General features: G+C 37.7%; 1 protein-coding gene across 8 annotated transcripts in view; it reads right to left on the bottom strand.

The window, feature by feature from the left end:
* Positions 1-287: 287 nt before the first annotated feature.
* The window catches only part of LOC134270899 (dynein axonemal heavy chain 5-like), a 64,729-nt gene continuing 39,309 nt past the window's right edge, over positions 288-25,707 (bottom strand). For 7 of the 8 annotated variants that reach the window (XM_062753151.1, XM_062753152.1, XM_062753150.1 and 4 more), the window contains 46 exons: positions 25,252-25,512; positions 24,722-25,140; positions 24,268-24,469; positions 23,664-23,899; positions 23,208-23,426; positions 22,677-22,978; positions 22,032-22,272; positions 21,729-21,928; positions 21,435-21,588; positions 21,170-21,333; positions 20,822-21,029; positions 20,472-20,633; positions 19,991-20,215; positions 19,555-19,727; positions 19,078-19,444; positions 18,457-18,948; positions 18,044-18,290; positions 17,588-17,829; positions 17,045-17,432; positions 15,907-16,184; positions 15,493-15,708; positions 14,931-15,161; positions 14,647-14,810; positions 14,292-14,414; positions 12,712-12,781; positions 12,210-12,463; positions 11,530-11,683; positions 10,617-10,781; positions 10,280-10,506; positions 9,574-10,141; positions 9,188-9,403; positions 8,948-9,085; positions 8,716-8,843; positions 7,888-8,056; positions 7,466-7,621; positions 6,678-7,016; positions 6,397-6,501; positions 5,984-6,237; positions 5,557-5,869; positions 5,123-5,444; positions 4,737-4,963; positions 4,223-4,495; positions 3,829-4,091; positions 3,246-3,618; positions 1,739-1,891; positions 288-1,570 (listed from right to left, as the gene is read on the bottom strand). In XM_062753151.1, coding sequence (XP_062609135.1) covers positions 1,181-1,570; positions 1,739-1,891; positions 3,246-3,618; positions 3,829-4,091; positions 4,223-4,495; positions 4,737-4,963; positions 5,123-5,444; positions 5,557-5,869; positions 5,984-6,237; positions 6,397-6,501; positions 6,678-7,016; positions 7,466-7,621; positions 7,888-8,056; positions 8,716-8,843; positions 8,948-9,085; positions 9,188-9,403; positions 9,574-10,141; positions 10,280-10,506; positions 10,617-10,781; positions 11,530-11,683; positions 12,210-12,463; positions 12,712-12,781; positions 14,292-14,414; positions 14,647-14,810; positions 14,931-15,161; positions 15,493-15,708; positions 15,907-16,184; positions 17,045-17,432; positions 17,588-17,829; positions 18,044-18,290; positions 18,457-18,948; positions 19,078-19,444; positions 19,555-19,727; positions 19,991-20,215; positions 20,472-20,633; positions 20,822-21,029; positions 21,170-21,333; positions 21,435-21,588; positions 21,729-21,928; positions 22,032-22,272; positions 22,677-22,978; positions 23,208-23,426; positions 23,664-23,899; positions 24,268-24,469; positions 24,722-25,140; positions 25,252-25,512 — 11,171 coding nt within the window. In that variant the 3' untranslated portion in view covers positions 288-1,180. Of the gene's footprint in view, positions 1,571-1,738; positions 1,892-3,245; positions 3,619-3,828; positions 4,092-4,222; positions 4,496-4,736; positions 4,964-5,122; positions 5,445-5,556; positions 5,870-5,983; positions 6,238-6,396; positions 6,502-6,677; positions 7,017-7,465; positions 7,622-7,887; positions 8,057-8,715; positions 8,844-8,947; positions 9,086-9,187; positions 9,404-9,573; positions 10,142-10,279; positions 10,507-10,616; positions 10,782-11,529; positions 11,684-12,209; positions 12,464-12,711; positions 12,782-13,935; positions 14,059-14,291; positions 14,415-14,646; positions 14,811-14,930; positions 15,162-15,492; positions 15,709-15,906; positions 16,185-17,044; positions 17,433-17,587; positions 17,830-18,043; positions 18,291-18,456; positions 18,949-19,077; positions 19,445-19,554; positions 19,728-19,990; positions 20,216-20,471; positions 20,634-20,821; positions 21,030-21,169; positions 21,334-21,434; positions 21,589-21,728; positions 21,929-22,031; positions 22,273-22,676; positions 22,979-23,207; positions 23,427-23,663; positions 23,900-24,267; positions 24,470-24,721; positions 25,141-25,251; positions 25,513-25,707 lie in introns of all 8 variants that reach the window. The other variant, XM_062753149.1, reaches the window with a different exon arrangement.

Here is a 25,707-nt window from a genome sequence, read left to right as displayed (position 1 = left end):
TGTTGTTATTAATTCTAGATAATTTTAAGCAATTTAATTAAAAATAGCTATAGTCATGGTTCAGCCAGTGAAGTTCTGTATTAATATTGACTTATGCCAAATATTTTGTGTAAACTTTGCGATGATTTATAATCAGAAGGCAGCGCGTTTCTACTAATTATTTAGATACCAAAGATAATAAACCTCCCTAGAGTGCAGGGCCATCAACCTTAATGATGTAATGCAAAAGTAGCACCAAGTTCTGACATCAAACGAGTGTTTTAAATATCAACACACATAAAGCAGGGTTTATTAATATAAAGTTTATTATCTAACAGAACTACAGAAGTAGTCGACTGAAAACATTGGTATAAAATAATATGAACATTTCACCACAAGATGTGAAAATCAAACAAATTATAAACGGATGCTACAGAAATAAAGACAGAAAAAAATCTGTTACTAATGAAGAAAAAAATAAATATATATTATCTCTCCTAAATATCAACATAATGCTCTGAAAAGGCTAATTAAAAAGACATAATGGACGGCTAATTCAATCACATGACAAAGGTCAGTGACCAATCATATCACAGCTTTCTGGATCATTTTCATTATGCTAAACACACTACACTTAATTTAAACAATAACGTTTGTGTACCAACACTTTAACTTATATTTCCAAGCCCTTCTATCAGACATGCCATACTTATTGTTAGTGATCTTTTATGGGCCTTTCTCATGAAATGAATCAATATGAAAACAATTAAAGAAACATGAATATTCTCTTTCTTTGAACAGCTCTCCTATGTTAAGGTAGATTGTAAACAATTTCAAGCAAATGTGCAACAAAAGGCAACATATGTAACATAAATTTACTGACAAAGTATTTACTACACCATAACCACCATGCTAAACACCTATTCAACTATTAAAGCAACGGACGGATAAAAAATCAAATATCAAATATTTGTAAATTTTCTTTTCAATATAAAAAAACTGGCAATAAAGTGTAAATTACTCAAAAATGAGCTAAATCCTATGTATAAATATTAAATATTTCTGAAACAGAAACTATAAGAATATTATTTAGCAACAACTTCCAAAATATATATATTGAATATAGATGTAAAACTGTCTTCTGGCTTTTGTAAACATTGACTTTGGTAAGGGGTCCATAAGAAAAAGTCTTAGAAACGTTTTACTTAATGTCACATAACAGTGCCACACCACGCAGCACCCAGTGATCTGGGTTCTGATTGGTCTTCAAGAAGACGGCTGCAATGTAGGTCAAGTCTGTCCTGCGTGGTTTCTTGTAGATCGGACATTTGTACATCCTTGTGTCCTCTTTATCTGATGTGGTGTTGATGGCGTATATGTGGATAACTGGTAAGGGCTCAAACAGAACTTTGGGTTTGGGTTCAATGAGCTTGCTGCCCCTCTTGTCCCAGCCTGCCCCCTCAAGGAAAAGTCCATACACGTACACACCTTCTGAGGGCGGTGTGGTGATGTCATCCTTCATCTGGCGGGTAACGTCATTGTGTAGGACCACTCCATCTAAAGCCCAACCCTTGTGAGCTCTTGTCACCTCCTGAAACAGGAAATCAGAAATTTAGACACCTTTAATATTAACTGTATTTGCTGGGATTCCAGTTTACATTTTATGACTGGTAATATTTCTCCATTCAAAATTTAGGTCAAGCATGCTAGTCTGAAATCTGGAGTGAAATGATGGAAATAATCTATGCTTATTAATTACCTGTCTCATTGCTGTGAGGAATCCCTGAGCATTGAAGAACCCAGTCATCCAGAATGTCACTGGTCGGCCATCAAAGCACCAGGTGTGGAACTGGCTGTTTCTGTCAATCAGTTCAGTGAACCAGAAACCAAGGGTACTGGAGTCCCAGGAAATCTATAAACAAAATAAGTTGATTACACTTTTTTCTCATACAAGAATCTTTATTATCTATATAACAAACTGCAGCAATTTTCTCATAATGGAAGTGTGTTCCCTGGGTAAACATACATGCCAACTTTCCCGATTTAGGCGGGATCCTCCCGATTTTACCCTTCCATCCCGCTTTCCCGATCGTGAAAGAAAAATTGCCCCAATTTCCCGATTTGAAAAAATCACCAAAATTTCCGATTATAAAAGATTCCCTACCGATGAATTTTGACAATCGGGATAACAATGTCAAACTTGTTTATTCAATGCACTCAGATAAGTTTTATTGTTTATTTAACTATGTTAATTAACGTTAGCCACAGGAAATCACTTCACGCTTGAACGCACGCAGTTGTCCAGGTACAAGTAGCTTATAGCTTGGGGCAATTAGGAGATTATCTTGTCAGTTTTAAGGGGTAGGCAAGGTGAAACACATAGATTAACGTGTTAATTGTTAGTCATTTTATTAAGAACATAAATTAAAGACAATGAAATACTAATCAAACTATAAAATCGGAATCCAAAGAGATCGTTTTTTGAAAACGAAAGTAGAAAACTACAAAGCATAGCTGCTGATTTTATCTACCTATAATGAAAAATATTGTAAAGTTTGCCAGTTAAAATATTATGAAATTAAGATGAAACAATCAAGTGTATGTCAGTTAGAATTTCTTTTCCCTTCCTTCTCCTAAAAGTAATATTTCATAGGTATGTGCATGACTTAAGGAAAAACCCACATGGCACCATCAAGCCTGACAAATTTCATGACTGTAAAAAAAAATAATTCTCCTTTGGATAGGTGGTATAAATTTCTGTAAATTTAATACCTTATTAGAATCTCTAATTAATTGAAATATAATTAAAACGTCTCAAAAATGTTTCCAGAAACAGGACTTTACAATATCAAAACCTCATATATTTTTTAGCCTTTGAAAAAAATGATTTAAAAGTTGTACATATTTCAATTTTTCACTAAATTATGTGTCCTGGTAGAAAAAAAAATGTTTTTAATGAGAGAAGCACTTATTTTAGCAAAAATATTTCACTTTTGGAAAAAAACACCATTTTTTAAATCAATTTTTTGTGTTAAATTAATCCCTAAGTTGTATTAATACATGTACATGTAATAAGTGATATCAAATATTATAAATTTAAAAAAAGATCATTTCATTATCATTTAATTTCACGACAAAATGTCGTGAATTTAGAGCTTTGAAAATTGTCGTCACGCGCTAAATCCCCCATGGGAATTTTCAAAAGTTGGCATGTATGGGTAAAAAAGCTTGCTGTTGATTGGTTGATTTTTAGGGCTGTAACTAACCTTCTGCCATAGTTTGGGAATCCTTGCATCGTACATGCAGTCAAGGGCATCACGTAAAGCTTCACTCATAATGATGGTTCCATCAATGGCCAGTTTGAGGTCCTGGAGGGTGGTTCTCACTGTTGAGATGACGCGCTGCATGCGGTCCAACTCCTGTTTAAGGAAGATGTTCATCGGCTGCAGGCGACCCATTTTCTCCAATCTGGCCTTGACCTCAAATGGTACGTAGTCGTTGGGTAGTTTCTCTAACATGTCGTCACAGATGCGGTAGACGATGGACTCACGGGTCTCCCCACTTCCTCCTCCACTGCTGTCTTTGGGTTGGATTTCGAGGATGGTATCCAACACAGTCTTTGCTGACTTGCTCTGGTATCTGCAGTATAGAATGCAAATGGTGAAGATTTATTGCAAACGGTAATTCAAACAAGTCATTTTCAAATTTTTGTAAATGATATATTATATGTAACATGTAAATGAACACAGACAAAGACAAAAAAATTGAACTTTCCAGTTGCATAAAATGAAATTCATAGAACAATATCAATTCCTGTAATGGCTTAATAAGACAGAAATCCTAACTTACGTGATGTCGGCATTGGCGTGGAGACCAAATGCCTCGGGAGTGTCAGTGCCGGGCAGGTTGTTGATGTAATCCATATACTCCTGCATCTTGTTACACTTAGGAATAATGTAGCCCTTGTAGAAGCAGAAGTTACTCTGGAACATGTTCTCTCCAAACCAGACTTTACAGAATGTGTTCAGTAGCCTCTTGTCAAAGTCATCTGTCACACGACCTCCATATTGGATCTCACCAAACATGTAGCGAACACAAGTCCAGTTAACTCCCTACAACAGAAAAACACTCTGATTGAAGGTTTGATTCCAATTACTTACTTATGCAGATGAGCATTTTTCTTATAATGTTCCTAAATAATTGGTTTCACAAATGAGGGAAAAAAACGGTAAAGTCTGCTTACCTTTTTGATATCCATATCATCCAGATGGTTCTGTACAAACTGGACACTAGCATTGAAGTCAGCAGCGTTGAATTCGTATGGAATATTCCATCCAAGTGGTCCAAACTTTCTTCTCTCCTGTACCACTGTATGCATGAAGGCCACACCATACAACATGGGTTTCCACTGCGGCATGTTGGAAATATCCAGGAAATCCTGGCTAAGTCCAGCATAGGTTCTCTTCAGACCGGCTTTGATTCCTTGTGGAGGCTCGTTGGTGAATTTAATGGAAATCTGTCAGAACATAAAAATCTAATTTTAAAAACAGGCTATATCTGAGACAGATCTCAATGTACCATCATTAACTTAACAAGATTATCAAAATTGATTTTTTACAAATCTGTTGAAATAACATTTTCTGAAGCAGTTTTCTAGCTCTCAAACTTTTCGAAGATTCATTCTATCACGCAATGGCAACACCTACATTCAGGCAGATATAAACTAATGCAGATCACACCTTATATCAGATGTTTACCTGTAGGAAGTTAATGGGGAACTTCTTGTGAACCTCTGTGGTGACCCAGAGTCTGAATTCCTGGTGGATTGTCTCGGTCTCTATCAGCTGATCTAGGACCTCCTCCACATAGTCCAGGGACAAGTGGCAGTTCTGTAGCAGCAGCCAGCCGCCGTTAGCCATTCCCTGCGCCATCATACGACGGGCGTGGACCTCCTGGCCTTGTCCCATAGAAATGTTTCTGCATTCTGAAAGCAGTGTGTTTTTATGATGTGTGTCCAAGAAAATCCTAGTCATCAAATTTCCAAATGATTTTTCTTACCTTCAGTGAGAAGCCTCCAATATCTTTTTTAAAGCCCCACTATCCACCCCCGCCTAAATATATCTCAAGAATTTTCTCTACTGACCTAGTTTGAGTTTCTTTGCCAGGGCCTCGATGTTGTTGGTGGGATCTGATCCCATGGACAGCAGACACACCATGGGATTCCTGCTGTTACTCTCGTTCCACATCTTCTCCAGGTCCAGAATAACTCCCTCAGCGTACTTATCTCCCAGGGTGTCTGCAATGTACTTCCTGGCCTGGGACATGGTTCTGTCGGGGCACCAGGATCTGACCAACAGCAGACGACGGAACACATCCAAGGAGTTGTTGTAACCATCTGGGATCACTTCCTCCTCTGGAGCCTCTTTATCAAACCACTGCTTCCACTGCTTTTCATTTCGACTCACCTGGGGGAAAAAAAAGAGGATTTCTTAAAAATCAAAATCAAAAGCTTACTTTACAGTGAAAGATGCTGTTCATGAGAAATGATACCAATCTGTGAAAAGAAATCATTTTTACCTGGTCTAGAATTCCTGAGAACTGGTGAAGATTGCTGAGTTCCACCAGATTAAGCCAAGTCAGGTCCACGATCCATTTGTGAGGTTTGGGTTGTACAACATTCAGATCTAGTGAGGCGCCTCCCTTGATGAGGGTCATGAACTCCTCGTGTTTGATTTTTCCGGCCGCTAAATCAATCTTCAGCGCCAACAACAAGGTGAAGGTGTTCTTATCTTCCTCATAGAGACCACGAACTGCGTACTTGAACACCTCAAAGGTCATGTATTCTATGATGTTCTGGATTCTCTTCTGTGTGATTGGAGATTTGGCAGACCTGTTGTCCAATGAAAATACAGAAATGTAGTTTGAAAAATATTGCTTGGTATTGTCTATTTAGAACCTAAATAAATATTAAAGCACAATAGCAAAGATGGAAAAAGAATCCTACCTGGCCATAGACAAGTCAAACAGGTACAAGAACTGTTTGAGGGACGTCTGGTACATGCAGTTAACAAGCCCCATCTCCACAATCAAGAAATACAGAATACTGCCACGGGCAGCCACAGGACGGAACTCCTCTCTAGCCGTTGTGATCTTTGTCTGTGTCTCGGCGGCGACCTGCAGTTTCTGGCTGACGTCTTGTGCAGTAGATTTAGTTGTGTTCAGTACATTGATCAAGTCTTCATCATCAACAAGGGATCCCTGCAAAATCAAATCAACGGTTAAAAACCTTCAAAATGTTGTCAGTATAAATTCAGTAAAAACCTGTTTTTTAATTTACACAAACAATATTTAAGTTGAAATTTCATGGGAACCAAAGTTATACATCAAAGGCTGAATGAAGAAGAAATATTGCCCTACCTTTGTACTGGTCAGTCTGTACAGTAAGTTATCCTCCAACTCCTTCATCTTCTTCTTGTTGGACTGCACATCTTCCATCAATTTCACTCTCTCTGATTCCAGTTCCTAAATTAAAATCATTTTAATAAACCTGAACATAAGAAAGAGAAAAATTCACTCTGAACTAAGAACTATAACTCCGATCTAAACCTTCATTGCAATCAAAGGAACTCAGAACATGACTCTTCAATAAAAAATTTCTTAAGAACTTATCAAGTATTTTGAAAAAAAAGTCAACTTACAGCTTTCTCTGTCAAGATGACACGACCGAGCAGCTGATCTTCCAGCCCCTTCATTGTGACAGTGAAGTCAATAATGGAGGTCTTAGCCGACACCTCGGGGGTGTAGGAGGGGTTACCCAGCTTAGTGGTGATGTACAGGACGAAACCCTTCATGATGTCACACTCCTTGTCTCCGACCTTGACCTTCAGGGTTGACCCGACCTTGATGAAATTCTTCTCCAGGACATTGTCTAGGGCAGGGTCTAGTTCTTCTGCTACGTCCTCAATTAACAATGGTCGTCCAAGAGACATAGAGTCCTCCAGGTGGGTACGGAAATATTTGTGGTTTAATGAGGTCAGCTATAAAAAAAGACATTCCGATATCATAACAATTCAAGTTAATAAATTAAAAAGATCTTAAATTTTGAATTGTAGAAACAGGGTGTTTGCATGGCTTGTATTTTAAAACTCTGAGAACTTAATGAAAAAGTTCATTACAGTCTCTATGATTAATAATCACAATAAGATCACTAAATTTCCACGACACCTTTTTTTCGCGAGATAGTCATTGACTCTTGATTAGCGAGACAAAATTTTCATGAATTGTGGTTATTGCTCTATATAATCTTAAGGAATGCTTTTATACGTGAGAATTAAATTTTCGCGAGCACACTGTCTCGCGTAATTACGCGAAAATAAAGTTCTCGCGAATAAAAAGTAATTTACAGTAATTAAGAAAGTTGATCACATTCAAGCTATCTTGATAGACCCCTCCCCAAACTCCAACCCTTCTGTTCATCTAATCTTACCTGTAGTTCATTCTGAGACTCTCTGTTCTTGATCCAGTTTTTACCCTGACCCTGAGGATCTATCAGGAGGGGGTATCTAGAGGCCTTAGTCACAATGATACCGTTCTGTGTGGACAACTCATCATTGGGCAGACCTTGCAGATTCCATTCTCCAATCTAAAAATTTGATGATATCATTATAGTTTGTAGAGAATCCATGTACAAAATAAATTACTTTGATACAGAATTATTTCTCTTTATCTTGGAATTTTTTTTTACTTTTATTAGAGCAGAAAACAATGTTTGCTTGTTAGGAGAATTTATATCTCTGGTTGTTTTTATTTTGAATTACATGAAAACTTTTCAAAATATATCAAAAATTGTACATTTGGTTACTCTATTTTTTTTTATTGATTTCTGCATGAACAAAACCTCAGACTTACAACGGTGGGGTCCGTCAGCATGTCAATAACACTGAGATTGAGGGTACAGGGGATCTTCCGGCTCTTTAGCTCCTTAAACCATTTCTGGTTCAGTAGAAGACGGAAGTCCTGGTTAAATGGACCAGAGTACGACAAGAAGGCCGTGCAAACCAAGACATCGCCAACCAATCTAGAAATTCACAAAAATCCATAATATATAAAATGTTCCACAGGAGCTGCTTTTTCAAGAATATGTTTCTTAGTACAAGAATATTACTAGAAATAGATGTATTATTTTATATGTTACAGAAATCAATGTATTTTTCCTGTTCATGGTTTTTTCATGCACACACATGGAGATTTACATGCAAAACATATGGAATTTTTTTTATTTACAGTAAATTTTGCTGCAGTGACTGAGGAAAATTTTATCTCAAGGACTGAGGAAATTTAAAAACATTTCGAGTGTCATTTTAACAAAATCATACCATGCAGAACATTATAATCATAATAATGGGTTTGGACAATATGACATTTATTGATGCATTACTACAGCCATGTTTCGTGAACAATAAAAGGTATGTAATGTGTTGGTGTTGAAAGTGAACTGTACATATAATGATGAATAATTTAACAAAGATACAATACTGAATCACCTGCTCCCACCACTGTCACTGGTAAAATTTCAACATAACATTGAGAGCAATAAATACAGAAATTCATGACCTGTTGAGGAGCTTAACTTGGGAGTAAAAAATTTAACATCGTGAATGTTTGAGACTCAAGAAATAAGAAATGAATAATTTCCCTGGTTAAAGATGGTAGATTGACTCTGTGAAGCTGACTGACCTTCCAATCTGGGCCCTGAACTCTTTGCTCTGTTCTGTCCATCTGTCCCTCTCTCCCTGTAAACCGTTAATGAGAGCTGCAGCCGCGGTCATCTTCCTACGACACGTCTCCGCATCGTCCAATAGGGTCTACAGATAGGAACAATTTAAGTCAGATATCAACAACCTAATGTTATGTTCTTGTGTATAGGCTTTACAATTTTTTTTTTAAAAACACACATTAAACAACTCACTTGTTTCTCTCTCATGGCTTGGTCGTACATGGCCCTCACTTTAGCTAACTCAGCCTCTTTTTCATCCAGTTGTGCCTGAGCCTTCTGGAGGTCACCCATGGCAACACCCAGCCTAGCCTCTTGTACAGCCAGATTGGCCTGGAATCAAAACTCAAATCATTAAAGCTCACCTAGAATATTTTTTCATGTACAGAATTGAATAGCGTGAAAAATAAATTTGGTTCTATTTCGTATCCATACCTTTAATGGCAAGACTTCTTTGTTGATTTCAAAGAACACAGCCATTGATCTTGTCCAGGAGAGCAGACCGGCAACGTTGCCACAGACACGCTTGGCCACTTCCAGTGTGTAGTCTTCCTGTGACAGGTATGGATCCAGCAGTTCTACAGTCTCATCGTTGATGCTGTCCTTGGGGAAGTTGATCAACGACTGCAGGAAGTTGGTTCCTGACATAAGCTAGAGGAAAAAGAAAGGATTCTTTCAGTTACATGTATTTTTATAATTTTTTAGCCAACTTTTAGAAATGCATATACACATTTCAAAATGCCCTTGCTTCGTGTTTTTTTTTTTGGAGAAAAAGCTAGTAAAGTTTACGGAAATAATAAGAAAGAATCAGCGGATGGTACCTTAAGAGCTTCAGACCAGGAGGGTTTGACACAGGCTCTCTCTGGGTCCACTTCTGTTGGATTGACCCTCTTCTGGAACAGAATCAGTACACAGTCCATGATCCTCATGATGAGGTGGGGAGGCTTACCCAGCTTCCTGACAGTAGCGATATCGGCCGGTTTGATGGTGTTCAAGGCAGCCTCTGCCTCTTCCAAGGCAGGACGAGCCTTCTCTAGCTTCTCAAAGGCAATAGCCTTGTCTTTCTCAATGGCATCCACAATGCCCTGAGCTTTGTCCTTGACCTTCTGCACTTGTTCTTTCACTTTTTCAGCAGCCTGTGCTTTGACTGTCACTTCTTTCAACACTTTGTCTGCCTTTTCTGAAGCAATAGCAAGTTCTTTTTCTTTCACAGCTAATTCCTCTTTCAGTTTTGCCACCTGTTGCCCTGCCTCAATGAGTTTCTCTAAACCTGTGTTCATTCTTTCAGCTAATTCACCAATTTCATTCTTCTTGTCAGAGTAGATTGTCTTGTAACCATTGATGAATGACAGGTATGATTTTGGAGTAACATGGGTTGAACGACGGTACCTAAAATGGAAAAAGTCCAAAAGGTGAAGAATAGAATCTAGTGTAAACTTTCTGCAAATGGCTTCTCAAGATTCATATGCACCAATTTTTAAACTTAATTCATTCCTTAATTGGCATTAATAAGAATTTTATAGCTACCTCTGGAAGTAGTTGACACAAGATTCGGCCACCCCGTCGTGGATCAGACCCATGGTTTGAATGACCTGCTTCTTGACCTCGGCGGAGCACTCAATGTTAAAGTTCGACAGGAAGTGGTCAGCCACAGCAATTAAAGCGTCCTTTGGCCAGCGCTGGAACCAGTCCATGGTACAACCCGAGATCAGACCAGGGAATTTCAGGGCACGAGCTCGGAACTTCTCTCCAACCTAAAGATAATAGAAATTATATCATGCATAAACTTTAAACAATTTTTTTTTTGAAAGAAAAAAGAAAGGCTTTTCAGTAAATACACTGAGTGGAATTTTTGAGTACTTACTGGGGAGAAACACAGGACAACATGGAGGTTGTTTCTGACTCTGGTCAGGTAGTACTCATACAGGTTCTCATTAGAGGGAGGTCGCTTAGGGAATTCCTTCTTCATGATGGGGATAAGGTCTCCCATGATTTCATCCATCTCATCTCTGGCAAACAAGTTGGCAACCTGTAAAACGTCCGTTCATTTTTTAAAAGAATTTGACACATTAATTTGGTTTTTTCACTCACTATTTGAATCTTTAAAAAATCATTCATCTAATTTTTCTATGGATGACGGGTTTCTAGCAGTCTGTAAATTCTAGTCAGTCACACTCAGAACTAGTAAACGGAACTGACAACTTTTGAAATTTTTGATGAAATACAATTTAAATTCTGATTATTATGACATCATAGAGGCAGTCTTCACGAAAACTTTTCAAACTAACTGGCCAGTCGGACCAGTGAACTTTCAAAATTTACTGGCCCACCAAAATTTTTAATGGCCCTTTAATTAAAAAAATAAAATAAATACATTTTCATAACTGTACATTTATACATGTTTACGTACTTCAACTTTTGAATGCTGCCATTTTCCGTCCTTTGTCGCGTTACGGTAAGTTGTTCGTTGGAAATTCGCACATTTTACGTACTAGTTAATAGTTACTAGCTAGTTCCTGTTGTTACGTAATACATCCATGTTATAATAGGGTTACAATAATACGATTCAGCAACACGTGCTTCTTCTTTTTATATTATATATCAATGAAATTTATGCAAGTAAGTCAGTTAAGATATATATTGACTGTGTATGATTTTTATAATTAACAAGCCCATCGGACTTCTTGAATTTTGATATTCACTGACCCGACATCAAAATTCACTGGCCTCGGTCTTCGGACCAGTGAGTTTCCGTGAAGACTGTAAGAGGTACTTACAATACCAGAGGACAGAACGTTATTGAGGTACTCGAGGAAGGCTTCATCCTTGATTTCCTGGTCAGTGAAGATAAAAGTAATCCCCTTGCCCTGGGCCCCAGCTGTACGATACAGGAACTTCAGATCCTCAAGCAGATTGGTCACATTGTAGGACCTGGGAAAAAGAAAGGTCATAGGTTTAGGCAATAGCTTTTTTTTGAATACTCAGTGCAGAAATTACTGCAGGTAAGAGATTATATGTGAAACACTGAAAGCTCAGTGAACATTTATATGATCAATGTACATGCCAAAGTTACATATTACAGTACATTTTACAGAAGGTGCTTATTTCTACAATTTTTTTCATTGTTTCACTTTCCATAGTTGGAGCCTTCTCTTGTGAACATGCAAGCTGATGACTAAAACTTCTTGTATTCTGTGACTTTTGACATGATACTCTACTTTTATTGTACATGAACTTATACAATACGATGTGACACAATATGAATAGTCACAATATCAATTTACCATTTCTTCTTTCCACTACCTCCACTTGTAGAAAAATTGAAGAGAATTAATAAAAAAACAAAATCCATTTGGAAACACAAACAAAAATTACAAACTTTCTAGTAATCCAAAAAGTTTGCACTGCTCATTGAAAACAAGTTAATAATTATGTAAGACCCTGAAGAGTTATCTACCTTGTGAGTGTGATCTGGAATGTCTTGTAGCCGGCGATGAAGGAGGCTAGCTTGGTGAGGGACTGTTTTCCTGATCCTCCCACACCGACTAACAAAGCGTTCCCCCTGGGGGTGCGGATAATCCTGGACACCTTCACCAAGTGTATCATGGCGTCCTTAAAGAACACCAGATCCATGCCGGACCCTCGGATTCCCTCGTTGTACTGCTGTAAGAACATCTGTAACCTCTCTTCCAGTGCCTCAAAGCTGGGAATCTACAATATAATAAAGACAGATTACATGAAGTTTATTTTCCGCCCAATTGTCTTCCTTCCTAAAGATCTTGGGGGGGGGATGCTTAATTCCTGTAAATGGGAAACTCGAGGTCACCTTTACCAGAATGTTTTTTTACAGACTTAAATGAGAAATATTTTTGGCAACTGTAATCTTTATTCATTTCATGCACATCAGTAACAAAAATTTACAACTGATAATTTTTTTAATTTTTGCATCAGCAACTTACCGGTTCGTAAACCTTGGGCATGTCAAAGTCTGCATCATCTGGTTCATCACCAGTGGCCTCCGGCGCATCCCTATAGAAACCAGAGATCAACCGATGTAAACAGATAAAGCCAACTAAAGAAATCATTAAACACAGAGGGATATTGTTCTTATAAATGACCTTTAACTGAAAATTTACAGCCATTAATATAATGTTAAATATTCAATTGACATTCAAAAATGTTTTGTTCTTATAAGTTACGTGTACATATCAATTTCAAATAAGAGTTTTTTTTTGGTTAATTTAGTGAATAAATTTAAAGAAAAAAAATTGTGGATTGTTGACTGTTAGTTGGAGAAACAGGTGCAAAAAGGTCTAGAGGGAAAATCTAAGGTACCCCAAAATAGAAAGCAAAATAAAAACAGATACTGTTGTCAACCCAATTTTAAACTAATAAGATGTGCATTCTGAAATTAAAACTGAAACGGTACAACAAAATAGTAAACAAAGTAAAACAAATGTAAAGTTCTTAAAAATAGTAAATGTGCCTATCAAATCAATAATAAAAAATAATGCAAACATATTTTTGCGAAATTTTCAATTCACTCAATGAAATTCTACATTCCCAAAAGCTTAAAAAATAAACTATTTTTTCTACTCAATTCTAAGAAAGCATCACATCTAAAGAAAGGGTTATTTTATTCAATTTAAAAAAGATTTTTTTTAATTGAAATCTTACCCCAACACTTTCACTGAAGCTGAAAACTTTGCTATATGTTGATTTTAGTTTTAAATATGTCTTTCAAATTGTCTGTTGACAAATTAAATGTACTTGAATTTCCTGTTTTGCAACCTTTTGTAATATCTTATGAATGCCAGGCACTATCAATTCAAAAGTTCAATCTGATTTCAGTCATTTCAGACCAATTTATATATCTACTTTTACTTCAGAGACTGTTCATTTAAAATCTTACAGGGACTTAAATTTTTTTAAATATTCTTTTTTTTTTTAAAAAGCAAATCAGTATTTTTTCCTTTTTTTCTTCTAGACAAACTATGCACATCCATTGAACACATTTATTTTGTAAACAATCAAGGAAGATTTTTACAATGCTGGGTAGAATTAATTGTAACAATGGACACAATTACGAACGCTACACAGAGACTACACATACATGTATATTTAAGTCCGTTTATTTGATGTTTCTTCAGTAATAATATTACATTGAATGAAATTTTATGTACCTCATAAAATCTCCGAAGTAGAAAGTGGGTCGGACAATTTCTAAATTATCTTCCCCCATCTCCTCCCCAATGACTCGCAACAAGGTTTTCTCAAACCATTGTGCATCGTCTGCTGTCGTAAACCTATCATTTGTGTGTTAGTAGAAAAAAAACAAAATTGAGGTGAAAAGAAAACTAAAAAAAGAAAATAAAGAGGTGAAGCTTTTGCTGTGTTGGTAGTAGATGCTGGTTCCCAATCTTCTTCTAAAGTGCAAGCCTCAACCAAAACGGAAGAAAAAAAAGCTAAAGGGAAAAAGCCAGGTTGAAGGTCACCCAGAGGTCATGCAGTCCAGAGGCTGGCTGCTTGCTTAACTCACTTCAAGAAGTCCACAAAGTAATGAGTGGACTCAACATGGGATCCGAGCGCTTCGCCGAGTTCCTCGTTGATGACGCGAAGCATGGTCTTATTGAACCATGCAAGATCCTCAAAGTTTGTAAATCTGGCCAACACAATGTCAACATCAACATTTCATTCATAAAAAAATTATAAAGACAGTAAAGATCAATCAATAAATTAATATAATATATAAAGTAAACAGCATTACATAATACTTTTTCATGATTTTGACTATCATTTAAAATTACAAATGTACTAACATCTTTTTCTCTGTGTTTATATATATTTTTAAATTCAAACAAGAAAACTTCAATTCTAGTTTTTTGATCACTCACCTGTCTGCAATAACTCGGCTACACTCGTGTTTCCACAACCACAGAATTTCCTTGGAGGACGTGATAACGGTATTGTCTGTGTTAATCATTCCCTGCCAGATTCTGGATAAATCACGCAAGTTAAACACGTAGTGGAACTTGGCTGGAGTCGGCAACATCTTTATCTGCAATTCAAAAAAGGAACATAGAATTCATATTACATACTGGGGTTGTGTCGTCAGAAATCTGAATACTTTTTTCTCAAATTAACTGGTTCCTATGGCAACACATTTTTCCATACCAACCTTAGTAAGCTGCCAGAGTCTTCTTGTAATGGGAACCAGTTTAGCAGTCATGTCGATGACTTCGTCTTTGAATCCTCTCTCCTTGATGTAGTGTCCACAGCCGATACAGCTGAAGATCTTGTCGATGGAGGGGTTGGAGGGGAGAGTACAGTTAATGATGACAAACTGTCTCTTCAGTCTCTGGGGGATGTCATTACGACCTCCACCAGGCTGGATCATAGCAGCTAGGAACTGTAACATCAAACAATTTGTCATTGGATGTTATAATAAAGGAAGGAGTAGTACTTTTAAATGTAATAAAAGAAATTTCACAAGTTTATCATTTCCTACAGATACAGTGAACTGCAAATACAGTATGCAGGGTCATTTTTGCTAGACACAATGGCATTTTTAAGAGATATAACTATTTTTCTGTTGAATCCCCCCCCCCCCCCAAATTTAAATTTACCCACTGAAGACCAAGGCAAAGAAACAAAACAAGAGCAAAAATTTCCCAGTAAATAGAGTACTCTCTGAAAATGAGGAGGAGCTCTCTTTATCATATATCTACACTGTGTTATACCTGGACATCAGCAATATTGGTGAAGTCTCCTGGTTTCTCCAGGTTGTAGAAGCCTTTGTATTCCATCAGCTGTCTGACGATTTCGTTAGCAATCTGATCTCCCCACTCATTGATGACCGGCATGTTAATGTCATCAATGAAGACAGTCATTTTCTTACCAGCAGGAGGACCATACGTACTGCCCACTCTTTTGTCAACATAACTCTCAATGGTTCTCTGTCAAAATCAAAATGAAGCCTTTCATAAGAAACTTATAAGCACATTCAGTTTTCCATTATCGAAGCAAATTCTTCAGCTGCATTACAAAAAGAGATTTTGAACTGCCTCAATGAAAGATCGTCCCCATCTTTTTGAAGAAATGTTGTTAAAACTCTAACCCTCTTGATTTTTATAGATGAGACATTCATCACTGACCTGGAACATGAGAGGAGTGGTAGCAGACGAGAAGTTGAGGGACTGAGCCAGATGATACTCCGGGTTGTATTTGTTCATGTAGCCATTGATCATCACAGTCTTGGCTGTACCCTGCTCTCCAATCAGTAGGACAGCCTTCTCCTGCTTAGCAATGGCCTTGATGAGGAACTCTGTACGGACATTGTCCACCATGGGGACTAGGATAGAGCCATACTCCGGGGTGCTGTCTGTGGGGTAGTGGTAAGGCTCCACTTTTGTGCTCCAGTGCTGCCAAGAGCCTGTAAACCACAACATTTCAAATTAATCTGAAGTGGTATTGTAAATCATTTACCGGTATACATAATATAATTTTATTTTCACATGGCAAAAGCTCTACAATTATTTTTTACTTTGCATATCCTTCATACAATATATAATGCAAATTACTTCACATAAGTTTTACCGGTACTTGTTATAGAGGCTAAGAAATTCTGCAAAATTGTTCAAAAATTAAGTTTTTGAGAGAGAAACAAATGTCAAAGCCTAGGTTTCACTCTTTTCCAAAATCATTTCTGTGCAGCGTTTTTTTTCCTTATATAACTGGTACCGATAAACAGCACCGTTCCCAATGCCAAAAAACGTTAATTTTTCCCAATTCTGTGACTAAAAATTCCCAATTCAACTGTGATGTAAAAGACTACGACAACATCTTATTTCTTTTTAAATGAAACATTGTACAAGTTGACTAATTGTTTCACTTCCGCTTAAATCGAAAGTAGAGAAAGTCGTTATTTGGCGGGGACCTGTGGTTTAGACAGCGTAGTGTCATACATTTTGACAAATTGAAAGCATGAAAATGTGAAAACATAGGACGTTGATATAGAAAACAATAAGTACTTGTTGCTTATTCTTTAAAACAAGGAATAATAGGTAATTAATTTGGAATAAACACAAAATACGTTGCATTTGCATAAATGTGAGAAAATTCTCCTGTTTTTCTTCTATGTTATTTTTCCCAATTGAACCGGTACTGGACCCTTTCCCAATGGGTGGAAAAAAATCGCTGCTGTGTAATTAATATAGAGCATTTATTTCAAAATTCATGTTTTACTTTCTTTATGAAATTTTTTGTACATTAAGATAACCCTGATCAACATACCATTTGTATCAACCATGTAATCAAACATGGTCTCATCAGCTTCCTTATTGGTGGGTGGTAAATCCAGAGTGATCTCGTCATTGTTCCTCAGGAACTCCTCTACCTTTATCCTATCATCCCACTCTAAAAAGGCCCCGATGGTCCACATGAGAGTGAAGATGTACAAATGTTCATAGTGAGACTGACTCACAGTCCCGGCATCCTTGTCATCCTTTGAGGGAATCAATCCTTCTAGGAGTTTGCAGGCCTGAGAGATGACGAAGGCTTCCAGGACATCCATTTTGAAGGTCAGATTTTGTATGGCGTAGCGGAATAACAGAGGGAAGGATCGCTCAAACAAGTCCATAATGATCGCTTGTTCATTGATTGGCCTTGAATTCAACCAGCACTGGAATAGATAATGCAAATTTTGAAACAAAGTGGTCCATAACAAAAATATGAAGTTTTCCCATGTAAAAATATCAGATCAACATAATTAATTCCATTACAGTTTAACTACACTTGACTCTATTTATCAATTGAAATTTCCAGTAGAGTCATTACCTGAAGAATGGGTTTCCAGTCCAGTCCCGAGCTGGACATGTACACCATACCATTCCTAGAGACAGTGGCAGGGGAGGCGTTATCAATGTTGTGGGGCTCAAAGATAATCTTACAGTTAGGAGCCATGGGGATACGATCTCCATTAGCCAGGGTCAAGGTCTTATTGTCATCAAGTACAGAGTTCAAGTTCTCAATCCAGATAGCATCTACTGGTCCATCCAAAACCAGCCAGATGTGCTCACCTGAAACAAGGACAAAGGTTTCTTTTCTAAACATCAAATTATGAAAAATTATGTCTGTCTACTTTTTCCCTATAACTTACAGTGTATATTAATTTTATAGTGATAATTGAATAATTTTTGTATATCTTTGCAATATGCATGTATCAATTACAAAAGTTTATTTCAAAAACTGGATTTTTTCAGAATATAACTCAAAGTCTAAATCAGTTTATACCTTTCTTAGCTCTGAGCGTCCTCCTCCACAGGGTAGAGAAGATACCGTCTGTCCAGTCATTGGTGGCTACGTCAAGTCGACCGAACATCTGGGGGGCCGTGATAGCCTTGGGGTTCATTCTCATCTCCTTGTGGGGCTCACCACAGTCTGTCATGGCCTTCATCAGTATGTGGATACAGCAGGTCTTTCCTGCTCCGCTGGGTCCCAAGGTCATCATACCGTGCCTCACTCGCTGGGTCTCAAATAACTGAAGGCACAAAAAATTGTTGTCACAATTTAATTTTTAGGGCAAAGCAGAAATTAAATTGGAGTAAATTTTTAAAAGTGTGAATTCTTAGAGAGAACAGACTGTAAGAGTTAATTTCAATCACTTTTAATTTTTTTGTGAGGATTATATTTTGTTTCTGACTCACCTGAATGAGTTTGAGTGTCCATGGAGGATGAGCAACCAGTTTAGCATCCTCAATCTGCCTAGCAATAGCGCCCTCTAGGTCTGGGTAGCCTCCCTTGTCCAGGGTGATTCCTGGGAACAAGTCGTTGATCAGGGACAGGAAGAGAGGTTCATCCTGATCCACAAGCTTGGAGAGATTCATGTCTCTCAACACTCTCATCACACTCATGGCCTCAGGGTCATCTTTGTTCTGTCTCTTGACAGTACCCAGTGTTCTCAAACAGGACAAGATGTTCCTCAGACCAAAGTCATAGTGCACCTGCTTGGTGAGCTGTTCCTCACAGAGTTTGTACAGAGTGTAGAACTTTCTGGCCAGTGTGATGTTGTCAAGGAAACCGACTGCGGCCAGCTTGACACGAATGATGATCTGTCTGTCGGGAACCATCATGGCTACTGTACGGAAGTTAATCTTCAAGTTTTCTGGCAATTCCTGACGACCAGCATAACCAGGGTTCTGCAAAAGAATTATCATAAAATACTAGCATTCTAAATGGCAATTACATTTTTAGCCCTCTTTTATCATTTGAAAATTGATTTATTTACATGAAATATTTTTTCTATGAATGAAAAGTGAATGTTGTACCATGGTCAAGAAAATTCCAAATTCGGGACTGAGTGCCACATTGTCACCATCAGTGAAGATGAAGTTCTTCTTCCTCTCTTTCTTTGCTGTCAGTACAATAGCAATCTGCTGGGCAGCCACAGACAGTACAGGGAGGTCAATACGATTAAACTCGTCAAAGCATCCCCAAGACCCAGACTGGGCCAGACCTTTGTAGATACGACCCAGCCCTCGGAAGTCCATCTGATCGGAGCAGTTGAAGACGACGACGTATTTACCAAGACAACGACCCATGTCTTTGGTGGTTTCGGTCTTTCCTGTTCCTGCGGGACCTGCTGGGGCACCACCCATGGACATTCCCAGGGCCTGGGCAAGGGTAATGTAACATCTGAAAGACAAGTTATACATGTAAATGAAAGTCAGAAATCAATTTTATTAAAAGTACACTTAATTAGTTAAATGAAATGAATGGAAAGAGAATTGTGTTTAGGGTGCTACCTGTCAGTAAGGGGTGTGATGACTAAACGTTCAGTACAGCCTAAGAACTCATTCTGGTAGATAAAGTCCACATCTGTCACAGAAATCAGACATTTGTCTTGGTCTTCCAAGAAGTAAAATCTAGACTGCTTCATCCATTCAAAGTCTGTAGGGGACTTCACATGATTTCGGCACTACAACACAAAAATTATCTCAAATTTCTTTCTGCTTATAGTACTGTATTTCTTAAACAAATTTAGTTATAAGAATAGAATATCAGTAAGAGAGGGCTTATATAGGCTATGCCTGCTGCCCAATCCATTTATGTAATTTTTACAAAATAAAATATGTTCAAATCAGAATATTGGTAAACAAAAATAGTCATAACTTACTTTGAAAGTTATAGTAAGAATTGAAAGGTGCCAAAAATTTCTATTCAAATTCTGAATTCACATACCAGGTCATCAAAGATGTCCTTCTGGTGGACGTGGATTGTGATGAGAGTCTCAAACTTGGTTCTTTCCACCTTACTGAGTTCCTGTGTCGTCTGGTTAATGAGAATGTTCAATAGATCTAGGAAGGCCTGATTGGTCTGCTGCATGATCTTCCTGTCGTAACGGGCATGGGTCAAGGCCTCCGTGGCATCACGAGTCCAAATCATCTGGATTCCCAGAATTCCAACCTAAAAATGAAGATTTGAATGAAATTATTATAGAAGATTGTTTTTTTAACACAAACCTAAAGACTGTAATCCAAATTTTTAAAAGGAGAAAGAAGATAAAAGAGAAATTGTCAAAAATTCTTTTTTTTTCCTCTTAACACCTCTTAAGATTGTAAAATCTCTGTAATCATTACTTCTTGAGAGAAAAATTATAGTAGGGCATTAAGAATTTAACTTCTTTCATTTTTTAAAGGTAATTTGAAGAAGATATAAATACCTGAGCAGGGAACATGTTTAAGAACTCCAGGAGCTGGAAGCTGCTGTCCTGGATTGACATAGCAGCTGTACGGATGACTCCATGGAGAGATTTCTGAGCCATCAACATCAGGGACATCAGCCAGTTCTCCACATTACCTTCAGCCTTTACGGGCTTCTCAAGCTGTGGAAGAGAAATTGTAAAATTAAAAGCTCCACAAAATTAATATTTAGTTTCCTTTTTATCTGCCTTATTCATTCAAATAATTAAAAGCAGAAAATTACATCTCTTGGAAAAATCTGAACATTGATTACTTTTTTAAACAACTGGTTAAAAATAAGTTTCATAGAAATATTTAGCGAGAAACTTACATCAATGGTTTCATTTTCTGAGGAGTAGATGGCCAGAATCTGGTCATAGAATTTTTCGTGGAACTTGACCGACTTGGTGTTGTCAAACACGGACAATAAGTGGGCCTGGATTGTATGTGGGTCACTGGCCTGTCCCAGAATCTCAAGCAGGGCGGGGTCAGACACAAAGAAGAATCGGGGGAACAACAAACGCTTCTTCTCCAAGTATCTGTGAAAAACATGAATATATATTTTTTAAATTTTACTTCTTTGCTCAAAAATTAGCTTTTTTCATTAGCATTGAAATCATTGTTCCCTGTTATTTCCATTGAACAGAATCAGCCTTAAACCTGAGGCACTAAATCTTACCCAGTGAGTGACTTCTGACAGAGCTCAAGTTGTTCCAGCAGGTGAGGCAACAGCTGCATTAAGGTCTCATCCCCAACACAGCACTGGACAACATTAGGGGTCTCGTGAGCTCGGGTCATTATCTTAATCCAGGACTTGTCAATGTTGCTGAATCGTTTGGCTTCCTATTCAGATTAAGAAAGTACAGAATATATCAAAAATTAGTGTTAATTCTTCATGGATTCTGGGATTCTTTGATTGTCACCAATAAATAGTAAAATGTTACCTTGGGAAGCTGTTTGGCAATATCTCCTCCTACAAATACAGCCTCAAGGTACACCCACAGGTTCTGGACAGTCATCCAGTTCTCAATGATTTCTGAGGAATTGGTCAGGTTCTGCACCCACAACTGGATATTTTTCTTGAAGGGAGCATTGTACCTACACAAAAGAAGCACAACAGTCAATACTCAAAACGACTAGAAATACTTAAATTTCTTCAAAAAAAAAAAAATCCAATTTATTTTACAATATTTTTTTGGCAGTTTCTTTTTTCCTGTGAGTTTTGAGTCTTTCATTACCTGTTGCTGAGCAGTGAACTGAGAACCATGAGCGAGTCTTCCATAAGAGAGACAATTTCTGATGTGTTATCTCCCCTGAGTAGGAGCTCTCCTCTGTTTTTGAATTGACCAAAGGTGAATTCTTTATTATTCCAGTCTGCAATGACCTGCTTCAATTTGGCCTCAATGTCCTTCTCCTTCACAGCTGAGATACAGATATCCTGGAAGAGAAGGAAATTTTAATGGAGTTGTCTCACCTTTCTCTACAAATTGTCCTTTTTTCCATATCATTTACAGAGTAATATGAACAAAACTAGCACAAACTTCAATTTCTTCCTTGAACTGCAGCAGTGGAGCTTCCAGAATGTTCTTCAGAGCAAAATTGTCACTTTCCACATCAAACACGTGACCTGTGACCTCTGCCATTCTGTTCCAATGGCGCGGCTTCATGGCTTTGTTAGTCATCAGCTCCAGCAGTGGTACCATTTCATTGAAATTGTCAATTGTCTTCTTCAGATCTTCAAATGCAGGCCAGTCCTTCAAGGCACGGGGAAGTTTTCTACATCTTTGAAGGGGAATATATGTGTAAATGCATGTTTCATAAAAGGTATTCCATGATTGATAATGAAACTTCCCTTTGCATGTACTGTAAATGAATTATATTTTGCGTGTACAATATTTGGCGGAAATTGACTTTTGAAAAAGTTAGCGTAGATTTGATTTAGCGTATCTCATAAAATTCTTCTTTATTTGTATATGTACAAGACATTTAGCATTGCACTTGAATTAGCGGAACTTGATTTTCGCCAAAAGCGCTAAAAAGAATACACAGCCAAATGTAATATGTTTACAGTATGTTTTTCATTATTGATCAAAACAATCTTTAGATACACTCCAAATTACATGTATCATTCAGAATTACCAAGTTTAATGTATAAATATTTTCTTCATTCTTCTCAGAAGCCTTACTTGTTTTGGAACTCCAGAAGTTCATTGTTAATTTTCTCAATATTAATGTCAGTCCACAGTATATCGTAATATCCATGTACAGTTTCCAGTACGTTGTTGTACAGGTTGTACAGCTTCTGTAGCAGATTGAGCTCCTTCTTGATCTGTCCCAGTTTGGGGTAGTCGGACACAGGTAACCCAAACAGCTCCTCTCCCCCCGTGTAGGTGACAAACTTCTTGTAGAGAACGTCAAAGTTGTTCTGGTAGATGACCAGTCTGTCAGAGGCCTCCCGAGGGGGAACTCCTGCCACCATTGGGCCTTGCTATAATGTTAAAAATTATTATTTGTATTTGAGGACAGTGTGCCAAGCTAAAAATTAGTACAAAGAATTTTTTTTAGAAGTCAAACATTCATTGCCAAAGTTTTCTAACTAGTGTTCAATAAACTAAAGATTCAGAAACACTTTTTCTATAAAAGATATTCTAATGTTAAAACCATCCATCCACAAACATTCTTTTTCAAATGAAGATTCCAAATAAAATTTCCCTTACTGTATCATAACTCTCGTAGAAGTTCTTGCAGTCAGTGTTGAAGATCTTGACATTCTCGATGAGTTCCTCTTTGAACTGAGGCTGTACTTGTAGAAGTTCTGTCTGGACCTCGGAGGTCTGGACCTGAAGTTTCTCCCAGGAGTAACGCAGCGTGTCACATCGCTCTGTCTCCTCCTTGTTTACTGGCAGGTCGTGTTTGATCAACATGGCATATGATTCCTAAAAAAAAACCATATGTTTCAAACAATCTGTAACTTAAAACTAGTAAATAAAAATCCAGATACAGTTATGTTAAATATAGTTAAATGTATTTGAAAAATTGGATTTAGATATAAAAATTTCTTTCCACCTTTCTTTTTCCTTTTTTTACACTAGAGAGATGATCATTTCAGTTTTATCTAAATGTGCTTTGTACATAAATGAGGATGGAATCAGTTTATTTTTGATTAAGCTAACCTCAATTGGACCAATCAACATGTCTATCCTGATCTCATCGTCCCGAATCTCTTTGAGGGCCGCCATGGCGAACCTGATGTCGTCCAGGTCCTTGAGGGGTCGGGCCAGGCGTTTAGTGAGGTCCTCTATAAAGGTGAAGATTCTCTCCATCTCCATGCTGTACTTCTGGTTACAGGCTTTACCGTAATGGAGCTTCCAGGCTCTGGTCTCAGTGGTCAAACCAAGCTTCAGGTTTTCTACAAAAAAGAATAAGAAATGGATGTTAGATTATTTTCTTCTGATCCTTTTGCAAGCATGATGAACATGGAGAAAATCAGAGAAGCTTGGAACACTGCTTTAATTTACAAGGAAAGTTTAAGGTTTCATTATCATTTTTTTATTTTTAGCATACTTTCAACTTTAGTTTGCAAAAGCTTTACATATAATCCCTTCTAAACCATAACTGTATACTACAAAATCATTGAAATTAGAATTTCATTTGTATAAGTATTAATCAATTCTTCATTGATGAAATAAACTCCCCAGGAACCCATATTTTCCCTAAAATTGTAAAAATCTGACCCAGTGGAAGATTTATGACTTTACAGTAATTTCTCCACCCTACCTGTGTACAGGGCAATTGGTCCGACATCGTAGAACTCTGGCAGTCCATTGATCTCGACCTCCAGCTCCTCGTAGTGCTTTATCTTGGCCTCGTACTCAGACAGTTTAGGGTCCTCCTTGTTAAACTCCTCAAGGTCCTCATCTCGGTCCTTCTCCCAGATCGGATGATATCCAGCAAACCTGTCCATAGCAGTGGTCACCTCCTGTAAATATACCAATCAATGTTAACAAAACTGCTTGTTTAGTTGTTTTTTTTTAAACATCTAATGTTGCAAGCATCTTTTAGAATGAGATCTGTGCTAAAAGATGATTGAACTTTTTTCTTTTTCTATGTCCAAATGAAAATGGAAATGTAATAAAATTTGAAGCAAATTCTTTCTGAAGAGGAATTTTTTGCAAAAGAAAACAGAATTATCTCCCTTTGCAGAAGAACACTGCTCCTTAACCATGCTTACCTTCTTTGTGGAGTTGATGGAGGTGGACAATAGAGACACCAGTTTAGTGACCTCCTTGTTCTCAGACACGGCCTTGAAGTAGTTCTTGGCTTGCTGGGTAATGGTGTAATTCTTCACCTCGGCCTCCTCTTCTTTCTTCTCTCCGGCAGCATCAGAAGCAGCGCTGACTATGCTCTGTCTACGCTCGGCAGCGACAGCATGCTCACGTTCTGCTGCGGATTTCTGGGGTCTTTTTCTTTCCTCGCTCCACTTAGCCACACCTTTGCTGACTGAGATGATCATCTGAGCAGCTTTGTTCACTGTTTGTTGAACTTCATCCAAAGCGGGTTGCATGACAATGTTTGGAATGGCCAGGGTAGCAAAAGTCTTAAAGAAGGGGCCACTGTCTTTCTTAGCATCACCAAAGGTTCCAGAATCTCCTACAATTATTACGTTATTTTAGAATATAAAGTACTCAAAAAATGTAACCATCGACAAAGTGTCCAAACTCAATACAACCTTGAGGCTTTAAATAAACCTTAAAATCTTACCCAGATAATGGACCATTGAGCTGGAAGTGATTCGTTTACGTAGAGATTCCAGAGTGTTCTTGGTGACCTTCATCAGAGCGTCCTGGTTCCTGTGGTTGAAGTGAGCTAGCAGCTCATTGGCCGCCTCTTCGATGTTCTCCTTCATTTCTCGTTTCTTCTTGGCCACCAGGTTAGCCTTTGAGGATACCGGTCGAGATTTCCTGCTGCTGGTCCTAGCTCCCTGAGACCCAGTGGGGCTACCAGCCTGGCTTCGTTGTTCATCTAAATGGACAATAACAAAACTTTAAGTATTCTACAAAACCTTAGAAAGTTTCACTTACCGGTATTTACATATTACTAGGCTGTTTTCATCATACTTTTGACTGTTTTCAGCATATCAATAGTTAACTTTGTTGAAGCTAATATGAACATTTACTAAGAAAGACTTGACTGATTTTTCTTATAATGCTTGTTTTT

This window comes from Saccostrea cucullata, unplaced genomic scaffold, assembly GCF_032062105.1.
Source record: "Saccostrea cucullata isolate Sc308-1 unplaced genomic scaffold, CSIRO_AGI_Scuc_v1 ctg400, whole genome shotgun sequence".
Lineage (NCBI taxonomy): Eukaryota > Metazoa > Mollusca > Bivalvia > Ostreida > Ostreidae > Saccostrea > Saccostrea cuccullata.
The sequence above is the reverse complement of the archived record's forward strand: the minus strand, read 5'-3'. Positions and strand labels throughout refer to the sequence as shown.